The sequence below is a fragment of the Conger conger genome, chromosome 2 (assembly GCF_963514075.1).
Source record: "Conger conger chromosome 2, fConCon1.1, whole genome shotgun sequence".
NCBI lineage: Eukaryota > Metazoa > Chordata > Actinopteri > Anguilliformes > Congridae > Conger > Conger conger.
The window spans coordinates 579,201-592,005 of record NC_083761.1 but is presented as its reverse complement, the minus strand read 5'-3'; the positions used below and the strand labels follow the sequence as shown (position 1 = coordinate 592,005).

Below are 12,805 nucleotides of genomic sequence, written 5' to 3'. Positions count from 1 at the left end.
AGCGATTAGCCACAGCGAGGGCAGCTTTTACACGCTCACACACACTCCTACACACGCTTAGCATCCTGTCACACTTCACTTCAAAACAGTGAAGTGAAGGAATTCATCCTGCCAAAACATCTCCATTTGAATTATCAAAAATATAAAGTTACAAAGAATTTAAAACAATTACTATTTGAACCCAGGTCTGATATTGATGAAGATGATACTGATGCATGTCTTACAGTGACGTGCTTGTAGTTTTTATCATAATTATTATTATTTTGATGATGTTAATGATGATGTCGTACCGTGACGTGCTCGTAGTTATTGTTATATTTATGAAGATGACATTAATAATGATGTTAATGATGATGTCGTACCGTGACGTGCTCGTAGTTATTGTTATATTTATGATGATGACATTAATAATGATGATGATGATGATGTCGTACCGTGACGTGCTCGTAGTTATTGTTATATTTATGATGATGACATTAATAATGATGATGATGATGATGTCGTACCGTGACGTGCTCGTAGTTATTGTTATATTTATGAAGATGACATTAATAATGATGATGATGAAGATGTCGTACCGTGACGTGCTCGTAGTCCTGCCCCAGCTCGTGGGATCCGGCCACCACCTCGCGCTCGGCGATCCACTGCTCCAGGTCGTCCACCTCGCGGTTGAGCTGGAAGAGCCGGAACCTCTCGTCCAGCTTCCCCCTGCGCTCCTCCGACAGGTCCTTCAGCCCGGCGTACAGCTTATCCACCTGAGACTGCCGCATGCTGATCCGCTCACTGGGGGGAGAGACACCTTCAGACCATCTACCTGAGACCTCTCACTACCAGGCAGGGTCAGGGTTCAGAGCTCATCTACCTGAGACCTCTCATTACCAGGCAGGGTCAGGGTCCAGAGCTCATCTACCTGAGACCTCTCACTACCAGGTACGCTCAGGGTCCAGAGCTCATCTACCTGAGACCTCTCACTACCAGGCAGGGTCAGGGTCCAGAGCTCATCTACCTGAGACCTCTCACTACCAGGCAGGGTCAGGGTTCAGAGGGCGCTGGCTCATTCACAAAACCCAGCTGTGTTTCCCACCCGCTCGCAACCCTCCTGAGACTTCAGTAAAACCAGAGTCCATGAAGAACGGATACCTCCAGGGAGGAAAACACCCTCATGGGGTTTCTTACTCAAACTCACAGGAACACCAGCGGGCACTTAACAACATCCTAAGGAGCGACAAGGTCGCCAAAACCGTCTTCCATCACAAACCATCAGAAACACCGTCTTCCAACAAAATAATAAATACAAGGCATCGTGGATGCATCCCAGATCTGAACACCGGCAGCTGACTGATTCCACTATAGTGATTCTGACAAAACAGTGCATGTCTGGCCTTTGAGATGTCAATATTGACCAAAGAAGAAACCACTCCACTGAGCCAGACTCTTTCTCTAGCTGACAAGCTGATCAACTCAGAATCGGGGATAAATGAGAAGTGGACGCCTGTATTTACAGCTGAAATCCTCAAGGAGGGCACTCCATCTCTACATCCTTAAGGTGTGAAGTCAAGAGTGTCCCCCCAACAGTTTGATGAACAGAAAGATGCCAATATGCCACTGCTGGAAAGGTCCTGGCCAAGGTCACGCTCCACTGACTAACACCAGCTATAGCCAAACTGGTCATACCCGAACCACCATGAGGTTACACAGAGAGGGTCAGGTGCCATGATCTTTATTGCATGCTAGTTCCAGGAGAAATGCTGGGAGCAGCAGAGGGATTTTTTCATCTCTCAAAGGCATTTGATACAGTAAACAGGGTTACAGGCAACCACCAAGTCCCACACAAAGTGGAAACTGCACCTGGGCCAACGCACTGCTGGTGGCCAGAAAAAGCAGCTCAAGGACAAAATGTAGACCACACTGAAGAGATGTCAGATCAACCCTCTTCACCACACCCTCTGGTGCTCTCACTCCTCAAAGGGAATTGAGTTTATGGTGAACCAACATACACAGCCACAGCTGGACATCCTGGATCAGACTATACAGCCAACAAGTAGGAAAAAATGGTCATCCTCAGACATGATGAACAACCAGCAAACAAGCAAGTGTGTGTGTGTGTGTGTGTGTGTGTGTGTGTGTGTGTGTGTTACCTCTCTGGGTGTCCCGCTGCCACCAGGGTCCTGCTGGTCTTGGAGAGCTGGTGCACAGTCTCAGCGTAATCCTCCACAGCCTGCTCCAGGATCTGGTGTTTCTTCAACATGGCCACCGAACTCTGCTCATCCTGAGAGAGAGAGAGAGAGGATAGCATTGTAACCCACAGTGTAGTATTTGAAATGCTTGAGAGTTTTGAATGGTCTATGTGGTCCATACATTCATTTGCAGTCAGTGACCCCACCTCCAAATGAGATACGACCAGCTTCCCCCATGGTGCTGGATCACTTTTGGGCCAACATAACCCCTCAGGCCCCTCTTCCCGTATCCCATACTGGAACTTGACCACTCCCTTCAATATCCCATAATGTATCTTGGCCACTCCTTTCAATATCCCATAATGTATCTTGGCCACTCCTTTCAATATCCCATAATGCACCTTAGTCACTCCCTCCAGCATCACATGATGCACATTGGCCACTCCCTCCAGTATCCCATACTGCACCATGGCCCCTCCAGTATCCCATACTGCACCTTGGCCTTCTCTTCTGACATCATGTAGAGCTCCTGCTCGCTCATCCAGGCCTCGGCCTCCGCAGCGTCGAAGTAGTACTGCTGCGCCTGGTGCGCCTCCTCCAGCCGGCCGTGCCGCTTCTCCACCTCCTCCACCAGGAGGCGCCAGAGCCCCTGCAGGTCGCCCAGGCGCTGCTGGATGCCGTCCGCACTCGGGCTGTCGTCCCGCACGATGCTCTGGCTGCGCTCGAAGATGTCGTCGCACCGCGGCTGGTGCCCCTGGATCTCCTTCTGCAGGGTCTGAGGGGGGCGGGTGTTAAAAATGTGTCCTGCCCACTATGACACCTGCATGCCCCTCTAACCCTAACCCAAACCCTCACCTGGTTCTTCTTGATGAGGAGCTGTACAGTCTGCAGGTTGTGTCCGTGGTCTGTGGACGTCGCGATCGGCATCCTCTCCTCCACCCAGAGCTGGGAACAGACACAAAATCAGCACAAGCAGCCACAACAAACAAGTGAAGAATCAATGCACTAATGCGATCCTGATGATCATTTATGAATGATTACAGCTACAAAACAAGTTTTCTACAGTATTATCAAAGTCTACGATGCCTGTACGTTCTTCACACCATTTTTAAACTCAGCGGATTGTAAACTCAGCGGATAGTAAATTTGTCCGCGCTTTGTGGACGATCTCCTGCTATACTCACGATCTCGTCCTCCACGTCGCGGTTGAACTGGTGGATCTCACGGGAGGCCATGAGAAAGTCCTTCCTCTTCCTCAGGGGATCCAGGAGCTCCTGGAACTTCTGCTCCACCACCTGCCTCCTCCCGTCCACCTCCTCCGTGTCCCGGCCCTCCTGCCGCAGCACGTGGGCCTGGCTCTGCAGCTCCTGCACCTCCTTCTGCCGCACCTCCACCTGGTTCTCCAGCATCTGAGAGAGGAGAAATCACTCAGCACTGCGCCTCCCCTCACACATACACTCTCACACACTCACACACACCCACACAAAAGAACACAGTCACACACACACACACACACACACACACACAGTACCTGCTGCTTCTTCAGCAGGATGCTGACGCTGGTCAGGTCCTTGCCGTAGTCGTCTGATTGGATCTGCCCCTCCAGGCCCAGCAGCCACTGGTCGAGGTCGGCGCAGCTCTGGGTGAAGAGCTCCGCCTTGTTGGCGTCGAACAGGCACTGCGCCTTCGTCTGAGTGGTGGACTCAAGCTCCGCCCACATCGTCTGGAGCGACGACAACTTCTCCTTCACCACCGCCTCTGTCTCTGGCTTCTCCGACACCAGCAGCTTCCCGTCCTGCACAGGAAATATATATATTACCCCACGGTATTGTGGGACATTGAGTCTCAGAAAGCCCAGATCTGGCCCCATACTTCCGGATAAAAGAAGGAGAAGAGTGGAGGACAGAAGGATGCACCCTTCATGCTTTAATTTCCATCTTCATCTTGGACCCCCCTTCTGCTGAGCTGACATGATGGGTTATAATACATGGGTCACTCCTCTGGAAAGTGGGCAGGGTCCCTGGCTCACAGCTGTCAACATCTCTGACTCTGACATTTTCTTCAGGCATACAGAGACGTGAACCCGACAGAAGGGGCCAGGCCATCTTGCAGCTCAGTGAGGCAGCAAGATCAGTTGTTTTGGACAGCCCTGACAGACCAAACTGTCTAAACATTCTGTATCTACTGTCAGGGCTGTGACTGGAATTCAGGTCCAGCCAAAATACTGACCACAAAAAGCACACTTTGGGAAACTATGTCCTGTAGGCAGATTGGGTCATAAGACACTTTCCTGTGGGTGGGGCTCTCACCTTCTCAATCTTCTCCAGCCACTCCTTGTTGGACTGCAGCTCGGCCATGAAGGCCTGGTGCTTCAGCCACTTGCTGTGCAGGTTCCGCGCCTCGTCATACGACATGTCCTGTGCGGTCAGCATCTTCTCGTTTATCCAGAGGGACAGCTGTGCAGAGAGACGGGATGGAGAGTTACGCTGCGTTCATGTTGCTTTGGAATTACAACCTTCCTCCGACTGGGGAGGAATGTTCACGTCCGAGCAGTCAGAGCTGTGCCCCTGGCCCCAGAGGATGCTGGGATACGGCTCACCTCCTGGCAGTCCTGCAAGAGCTTCTGCAGGTCGCGGTTATCCTTCAGACGCATCAGCAGCTCACTCGCCGCCTCGCGGTTCTTCTTATGCCTGCGCAGACGGACGCACGGGTGAGTCATACCGTCAAACAGCCAATCACCGACACCACACTGCTGCTCATCACAGCTATCTGGACTTGCAATGGACCAGAGCTGGGTGAGATACTTAACTGTTTTGGATTAAAATACTTTTCTGTGCGGGATTGTTCTTGCCTGCTGCAACTGAACCAACCAAGAGGACAAGAAGATTCCAATATACCTTACAAGCTCAGTAACGCATAGAAAAGTATTTGAATCCAAAACAATGATGTATTTGACCCAGGTCGCCATTAGACACGGCGGTATTCAAGCCTGTTTATTTGGGCCTTTTCAGTGGTATTGGAGCCCGTTTTGGCAGTATGGGTCTGTTTTGGTGGTATGGGTCTGTTTTGGCAGTATGGGTCTGTTTTGGCGGTATGGGTCTGTTTTGGTGGTATGGGGCCGTACCGGTCGTCGATGGAGTCCACCTTCTCCTGGATGCGCTCGGCGTTGATGTTCCCGTCGCTCACCAGCCGGCGGCCCGTCTCCACCACGCCACTGATCTTCTCCTCATTGGCGTCCATGGTGGTCATGAAGTCCTCCTGCTTCTTTATAGCGCCCTCTGCAGCCTCCAGGGTGGTGGGCATCTCTGTGTGCACCAGCACGTACTCCTGAAGGGGGAAGAGTTGGATGGAGGGTTAAGAATTCTGTTTCAGAGACTGAGATGTGTTTTTGGTTTTATGTGTGCAAATGCTAAAGCAAATGAGGACCATTTAAAGACAAGTACTATTGTTACTTGATGCTCATTTGATTGAAAAGCTGTGTTAAATGATAAAATGATTAGCATTCATATAGTGCCTTTATTCAAAGCACTGTACAATTCTGTATGCTGTAAAATGATGCTTCTCATTCACAGCTGTGTTACCTGGTTGCTCAGGTAAAACTGCTAACTGGTTGCTAAGGGGTGCTCACCTGGTTGTTGAGGAAGGCCTCGGCCTGCTTGGTGTCCCTGAGGAACAGCTGGTGGGCGTGGGACTGGGACAGCAGGTTCTGCCGGTTCTCCCACATCTTGTGCAGCTCGTTCCAGCCGGTGTCCAGGGCCTGCAGCCTCTGGCGCAGGAACATGTACTGGGCGTCCGTCTGGCCCTGCGTCACCATCTCGCCCATGTCCCGCATCTTCTGGTAGTCCTCCTCGTAGTTGTGGATCTCGTTCTTGATGCCCTCGTGCTGGGCCAGCAGCTTCTCGGCCTCGGTGAGCGTGTTGGGCATGTCCTCGGACGCGATGGCGGTCTGCGTGCGCGACAGCCAGGACTGGAAGTCGTCGAGATCACGCAGGAACTGCTGCAGCTTGCTGGCCTCGCCCAGCGACTCCTCGCGGTTCCGCAGAGTCATCTTCATCTCCTCCCACACCGCCGTGATCTCCGCCAGCCGGCCCACGATGCCCTGCTCCTGGTCGGGGTGCTCGGCGCCCAGGCGGTCCGCCTCCTTGCGGAGGTCGCCCAGCTTGTCCTCGATGGCGGTGAGGTCGCGCTCCATGCCCGTCAGCTTCCTCTGCAGTGCCATCACGCCCGCCAGGTCGTTGCCCAGCTCCTGCGTGGACTCGATCACCTTGGTCTTCTCGCGAATCCAGGACTTGGTCTCGTTGCACTCCAGGTGGTAGTTCTGCACGCCCAGGGCCGAGTTCAGGGCCTCCTTCTTCAGATCCACCAGGTCACGGAACTGACTCCACCTGGAACAGGGAGGCCAGCTCAGGTGAGTCACACCTGGTGTTAGCATCATTGACCAAGGGAAGCCTGGGCCTGAAGTGAGCCACATACCTGGTGTTGAGCTTGTCTTGCTGGCCCTTGATCTCCTTCTCGCTGGGGTGTCCGCTGTGGATCAGCTGCCTGGCGATCTGGTTCACCACGGCAACGCGAGAAGCCTGGCTGTTCATCTCCGGCTCCAGGCTCTCGAACCTGGCAAAGGAAAAAGAAAGGAGTTCAGAAGAGAGAAGCAGATTCATTTAATCCGCTGCAGTACTCTGGCTGTAACCCTTCTGGAATCCACCCCAGCCTTAACGCTGCAGACAATTCCAAAGGGCTCATTTAAAACCGGCCTCCCAGCTTCTGCCAGCATGAAGGCTGGGTGGTGTATCGATTACAGTGCGCTTCATTCTCTACACATCCAATGTACTGCAGTCGACAGCTACATTTCTGCTGAAAAATCGCCTGACCTCAGTGAAGAAAATATATATATAAATAGTACACATTCTTTGTCAAAGTAGATTTTTCTCCGCCTGATGTTATTAATTATACATTTGGATCATTGAGATTCATTCATTTGAAACTGTCTCAAGGGCAATTTAAATCAGCTGGTACATAGATTTAAGAAGTTCAAGCTGTCAGTGAAATATTGATGATTACATAAACAAAATGATTAATGAGGGCTTTTATTGCACAACATACGCAAGCATAGAGTTGGGTTTCTGTACAAAGAGGGACATATGTTCTACACATCCCAACATCTTCTATGCATTAACCAGCTTCTATGCATTAATGCTAAACAGATGCTAACTGGCAGTGCAATGTGCTAGAGCATTGCACGCAACTTTCACATTAAAAGTATCTTAGTGGAGCAGCCAAACGATTCGATCTGCATAACATGCATGATAATCAGAGGCAATAAGGACATGGCTCAGCTGTGTAGTGTTCTTGGCTAAACTTGATAATTACACTGTTTTACAAAATGGCCACCAGTGGCACAACAGCAAAGTCTCTGCTCTATAATCTCAGATTAGTGTTCCAAGATATCTTGTGATTATGGTCGTAATTATTATTGTGATTGTTGATTCTGATTATTACTGATATTGTTTTCATGATTGTGATTATTGATTATGATTGGTTGTAGTTACCTGTGTGATTGTGTTGATTGTGTTTGTTATAGCTACCTGTATGATTGTGTTGATTGTGTTGGTTGTAGTTACCTGTGTGATTGTATTGGTTGTAGTCACCTGTGTGATTGTGTTGGTTGTAGTTACCTGTGTGATTGTGTTGATTGTAGTTACCTGTGTGATTGTGTTGGTTGTAGTTACCTGTGATTGTGTTTGCTGTCGTTACCTGTGTGATTGTGTTGATTGTGTTTGCTGTAGTTGCCCGTGTGATTGTGTTGGTTGTGTTGGTTGTAGTTACCTGTGTGATTGTGTTGATTGTGTTTGCTGTAGTCACCTGTGTGATTGTGTTGGTTGTAGTTACCTGTGTGATTGTGTTTGTTGTAGTTACCTGTGTGATTGTGTTGATTGTGTTTGCTGTAGTTGCCTGTGTGATTGTGTTGGTTGTAGTTACCTGTGTGATTGTGTTTGCTGTAGTCACCTGTGTGATTGTGCTGGTTGTGTTGGTTGTAGTTACCTGTGTGATTGTGTTGATTGTAGTTACCTGTGTGATTGTGTTGGCTGTAGTTACCTGTGTGATTGTGTTGATTGTAGTTACCTGTGTGATTGTGTTGGTTGTTTTGGTTGTAGTTACCTGTGTGATTGTGTTTGCTGTAGTTGCCCGTGTGATTGTGTTGATTGTGCTGGTTGTAGTTACCTGTGTGATTGTGTTGATTGTAGTTACCTGTGTGATTGTGTTGATTGTGTTGGTTGTAGTTACCTGTGTGATTGTGTTTGCTGTAGTTACCTGTGTGATTGTGTTGATTGTGCTGGTTGTAGTTACCTGTGTGATTGTGTTGATTGTAGCTGCCTGTGTGATTGTGTTGGTTGTGCTGGCTGTAGTTACCTGTGCTGGATCACCTCCAGGTCCTCCAGTTTCTCAGGGATGTGCATGTTGAGGAGCCACTGCTCCTTCTCAGCGATCCACACCTCGCAGGCGTCGGCCTCGCTGGACATCTTGTAGAGCGCCAGGGCGTCCTGCAGGGCCTGCTTCCTGAGGCGCGTCAGCTCCACCACCTCCGCGTAGCGCTCCTCGATCCCCGCCAGGCGACCCTTGACCTCGGGGGCCTCGGCCTGCGGGGCGGGCAGCGCGCGGGACTGCTCCGCCAGCGCGTCGATGGCCGGCCGGTAGCTGGCGATCTCCTCGGCCACGTCCTTGTGCTTCTTGACGAGCGCCTGCGTGGAGAACTCGTCGTGGCCCACGTCCGCGCTGGACACGATGCGCAGCACGTCCAGCATCCAGGCGTCCACGTCGTCCGCGTCCGCCTGGAACTGGTGCGTGTTGCACGCGTCGCGGAGCACGCCCTTCCGCACGGCCGAGAGCCGCTCCAGCTCCGCCCACTGCTCCTGCACCTCCGTGATTCGCTGCCGGATCTTCTCGGCGCCGAAGTGCCCGGCGGAGATCATCTCCTCGCCCTCGCGGGCGGTGTGCTGCAGGCCGCCGCTCCGCCCCGTCATCTCGTCCTCGAACGCCTTGTGCTGGCTCAGCAGCCGCAGCACGCCCGTCAGGTCCTTCCCGCAGTCGTCCGACCGCAGGATCTGCTCCTTCTCCCGGATCCAGCCCTCCTCCTCCGCCATCTCCCAGAAGAACTTCCAGAGCCGGCGCGATTCCTCCAGCCGCGCCCGGCGCTCCGCGGCCAGCTGGCTCAGCTCCAGGTAACAGAACTCCATGTGGGCCACGCGATCCCGGATCACCTGCGGGTCACACGGCTTGTAGCCTGGAGGGGGGAGGGGAGGTGGAGCTTCACGTGAGACTAATCAATCAACCAATCAACTCCTGTATTGGATCAAATCAATTCCTATATCAACTCATGGAAAGATATTATATTACAGTGTTTAAAGCAGTAGTTCCCAGCCCTTTTCCTGGAGATCTACCATCCTGTAGGTTTTCAATCCAACACTAACAAAGCACACCTCATTCAACAGCTAGAGCAGGGCTGCCCAACCCTGTAACAGTAATAACCCCACTCAGCTAGGGGGCGCTGTAACAGTAATAACCCCACTCAGCTAGGGGGCGCTGTAACAGTAATAACCCCACTCAGCTAGGGGGTGCTGTAACAGTAATAACCCCACTCAGCTAGGGGGCGCTGTAACAGTAATAACCCCACTCAGCTAGGGGGCGCAGTAACAGTAATAACCCCACTCAGCTAGGGGGTGCTGTAACAGCAATAACCCCACTCAGCTAGGGGGCGCTGTAACAGTAATAACCCCACTCAGCTAGGGGGCGCTGTAGCCCTCTCCCCACCCACCCTCAGTGTCGATGATGAACTTCTGCGCCGTGGCGTTGACGGACTTGACACGGTCGGCCTGTATGGCGATGTCAGCCTCCACCAGGGCGTGTTTCTGCAGCAGGTCCTCCACGCCGAGCAGATGTTTCCCATAATCCTGCGAGAGCAGCAGCATCTGCAGTGGAACGATGGAGAGTCATACATCTGTACTATACACCTGAGAACATACACCTGGACTATACACCTGAGAACATACACCTCTACTATACACCTGAGAACATACACCTGTACTATACACCTGAGAACATACACCTGTACTATACGCCTGAGAACATACACCTGTACTATACACCTGAGAACATACACCTGTACTATACACCTGAGAACATACACCTGTACTGTACACCTGAGAACATACACCTGTACTATACACCTGAGAACATACACCTGTACTATACGCCTGAGAACATACACCTGTACTATACGCCTGAGAACACCTGGTTCTCACCTTCATCTCGTCCATCCAGTCCATGATGTAGAGCATCTCCTGGAAGACCTTCTGCAGGCCGAGGTTCATCTCCAGCCGCTGGCGACGGGCACGCAGCAGCTCCAGCAGGTACTCCCACAGGCGCACCACGTTGTCCCGGCGCGCCGCGATGCGCTTGATGTCGTGGTAATCCTCCGCCTCCAGCTCGCGCGCCACGGCCAGCACGGCCTGCACGCGCTCCTCGTACGCCGCGATGTCCGTCTCGATCGCCTCGTGCTTCTTGGTGGCCGCCTCCACCGCCTGGAGGTCGAACCCGAAGTTGTCCTGCAGAGGGAGGGTCACTCATTTCTCATGGGCCCTGAACCGTGCCTGATGTCCAGCCACCGTAAATTCACTTCAGTCGTATTTGTGAGCATCAGACGTGGGAAGGAAAGTAAAAGTCTTACAGCGTGTTTCTTCCACCCATGAACCCAGCCAGCTGATTTCACTCATTAGTTCTACCTCCTGAATGAAGATTAGCAAATCTTTAAATGATAATCAGATGACTGGATTTGCTACTGTCTTTTACACCTGTCTGTCTTTCCACAGCAGATTCACTTCAGGAGTCAGCCCAGATTGACCCACATGATTGGTCCTCTGACAACAGATGTATTTTAGTTTTTTTGTCAAACATGACAGGCAGTGTACCTGTGCACAGGTGTGTGTGTGTGTGAGAGAGAGTGTGTGTTGTGCAGGTGTGTCGGTGCAGTACCTGAGAGACGAGCCGCTGGTTCTCGCTCAGCCACGTCTCCCTCATGGCCGCCTTGCGGTCGAAGCGGCGGGCCAGCTGCTCCAGCTTCTCCTGGCGGATCAGCTCCATCCGCAGGGCCAGCTCCCGCTCGTGCTCCGCCTTCTCCAGCCTCTCCCAGGCCTGGCACGGGCAAAACAGGCTTACTGTCACTAACCCAGCCTCTCCCAGGCCTGGCACAGGCAAAACAGGCTTACTGTCACTAACCCAGCCTCTCCCAGGCCTGGCACGGGCAAAACAGGCTTACTGTCACTAACCCAGCCTCTCCCAGGCCTGGCACGGGCCAAAACAGGCTTACTGTCACTAACCCAGCCTCTCCCAGGCCTGGCACGGGCCAAAACAGGCTTACTGTCACTAACCCAGCCTCTCTCAGGTTCCTGAGGCGTTACTTTCTTCACAAACGCATCTCAAAAAAGCAGACTTCCATTTAATTGTAAGTGAAAGTTAAGTTTGAGTGTTGACAAAGCCCAGGCATTACTGTCAATAAGTAACAAACTTACTATTTTAACACAAACCCATTCCACAACAAAATCCACAACCATGTGAAAGAAGTTTGTTCCTAATATTGGAGAAAGTTTATGTTTCAACTGTCAGTAATCATCAGGAGATTTCCGGGTGTCGAAAGGGCTGCCACTGAGCTCCTCACGATGGCCCACATTCTCTGGCACAGGCTGATCACACAGCAGCATACTGCATTAGCGCAAATATGTGTCATGTGAGCGCTGAATTAGGGACAACAACGGATGTTGACGGTCAGAGCAACATTACATTACACTCTGTGTGACTGGAGGGTGTTTATACGACTGAGGGTGACAATCGAATGTTCAGGAATGTTCTGCAATCTCAGTCCAGTGACACCCAATCATTGGACTGTAAACCGGCCTTAATGGTTATGTGTGGCTTGTGTTGAAACGTGTTTTGACCTCTTCTGGCACAGTGGACTTGGCCGATTACGGGCAGGCCGGGTTAGCACGTTAGCGCAGCGACCAGGGGGCACCTTGTTGATGTCGGAGATGAGTTTTCCCTCGCGGGGCGTGTAGACCTTCTGGTTGTTGGCTCTCATCTTGCTCTGGATGGTGAACAGCAGCACCTCCAGGTTGCCCTTTTCCGTAAACCTGCACAGAGAGCGAGCAGCACAGAGGAAGTGGCATCAGAAACGGGAGATCTCGTAACAGCTGGCCGCTTCCCAAGCGTACAACAACGAGCCCTTTGTTCCTCTCTGGATGTCAGGAGAGGCCCAAGGCCAACTGGCCCTGCCTCGGGTCATGAGGTCGTGCTTCAGACGAGGATAAGACGGTATTTTGTAATGTCTTATATCACCACACTACAGCTCCTCTCGTTCATTTATCTCTGGTCATGAGAGTTATAATTCAGCTCTGGACGTTCTGTTCACAGAACAGGCCACGTTTTGAAAAGTTTCTAAGCAGCTGTGGTGTCTCAAAGACAGGCCTCACCAGCTCACGCTGATCTTACGTCTGTAACAACACATTCCAGCCTCGATAGAAGGCTGGGGGTGGCAGTGTGGTGGTCAGAGAGCTGGGCTTGCATTACATCAGCCAGTAACC

At 51.7% G+C, this 12,805-nt stretch overlaps 1 protein-coding gene across 2 annotated transcripts in view; it reads right to left on the bottom strand.

Annotated features, from left to right (window-relative positions):
• The window catches only part of LOC133114386 (spectrin beta chain, non-erythrocytic 1), a 79,827-nt gene that overhangs the window by 12,225 nt on the left and 54,797 nt on the right, over positions 1-12,805 (bottom strand). For both annotated transcript variants that reach the window (XM_061223711.1, XM_061223721.1), the window contains 16 exons: positions 12,238-12,355; positions 11,205-11,363; positions 10,475-10,777; positions 9,988-10,141; positions 8,586-9,456; positions 6,651-6,788; positions 5,806-6,562; positions 5,302-5,504; positions 4,777-4,867; positions 4,487-4,633; positions 3,709-3,972; positions 3,362-3,586; positions 3,033-3,122; positions 2,674-2,952; positions 2,139-2,269; positions 579-783 (listed from right to left, as the gene is read on the bottom strand). In XM_061223711.1, coding sequence (XP_061079695.1) covers positions 579-783; positions 2,139-2,269; positions 2,674-2,952; positions 3,033-3,122; positions 3,362-3,586; positions 3,709-3,972; positions 4,487-4,633; positions 4,777-4,867; positions 5,302-5,504; positions 5,806-6,562; positions 6,651-6,788; positions 8,586-9,456; positions 9,988-10,141; positions 10,475-10,777; positions 11,205-11,363; positions 12,238-12,355 — 4,135 coding nt within the window. The remainder of the gene's footprint in view (positions 1-578; positions 784-2,138; positions 2,270-2,673; positions 2,953-3,032; positions 3,123-3,361; positions 3,587-3,708; positions 3,973-4,486; positions 4,634-4,776; positions 4,868-5,301; positions 5,505-5,805; positions 6,563-6,650; positions 6,789-8,585; positions 9,457-9,987; positions 10,142-10,474; positions 10,778-11,204; positions 11,364-12,237; positions 12,356-12,805) is intronic.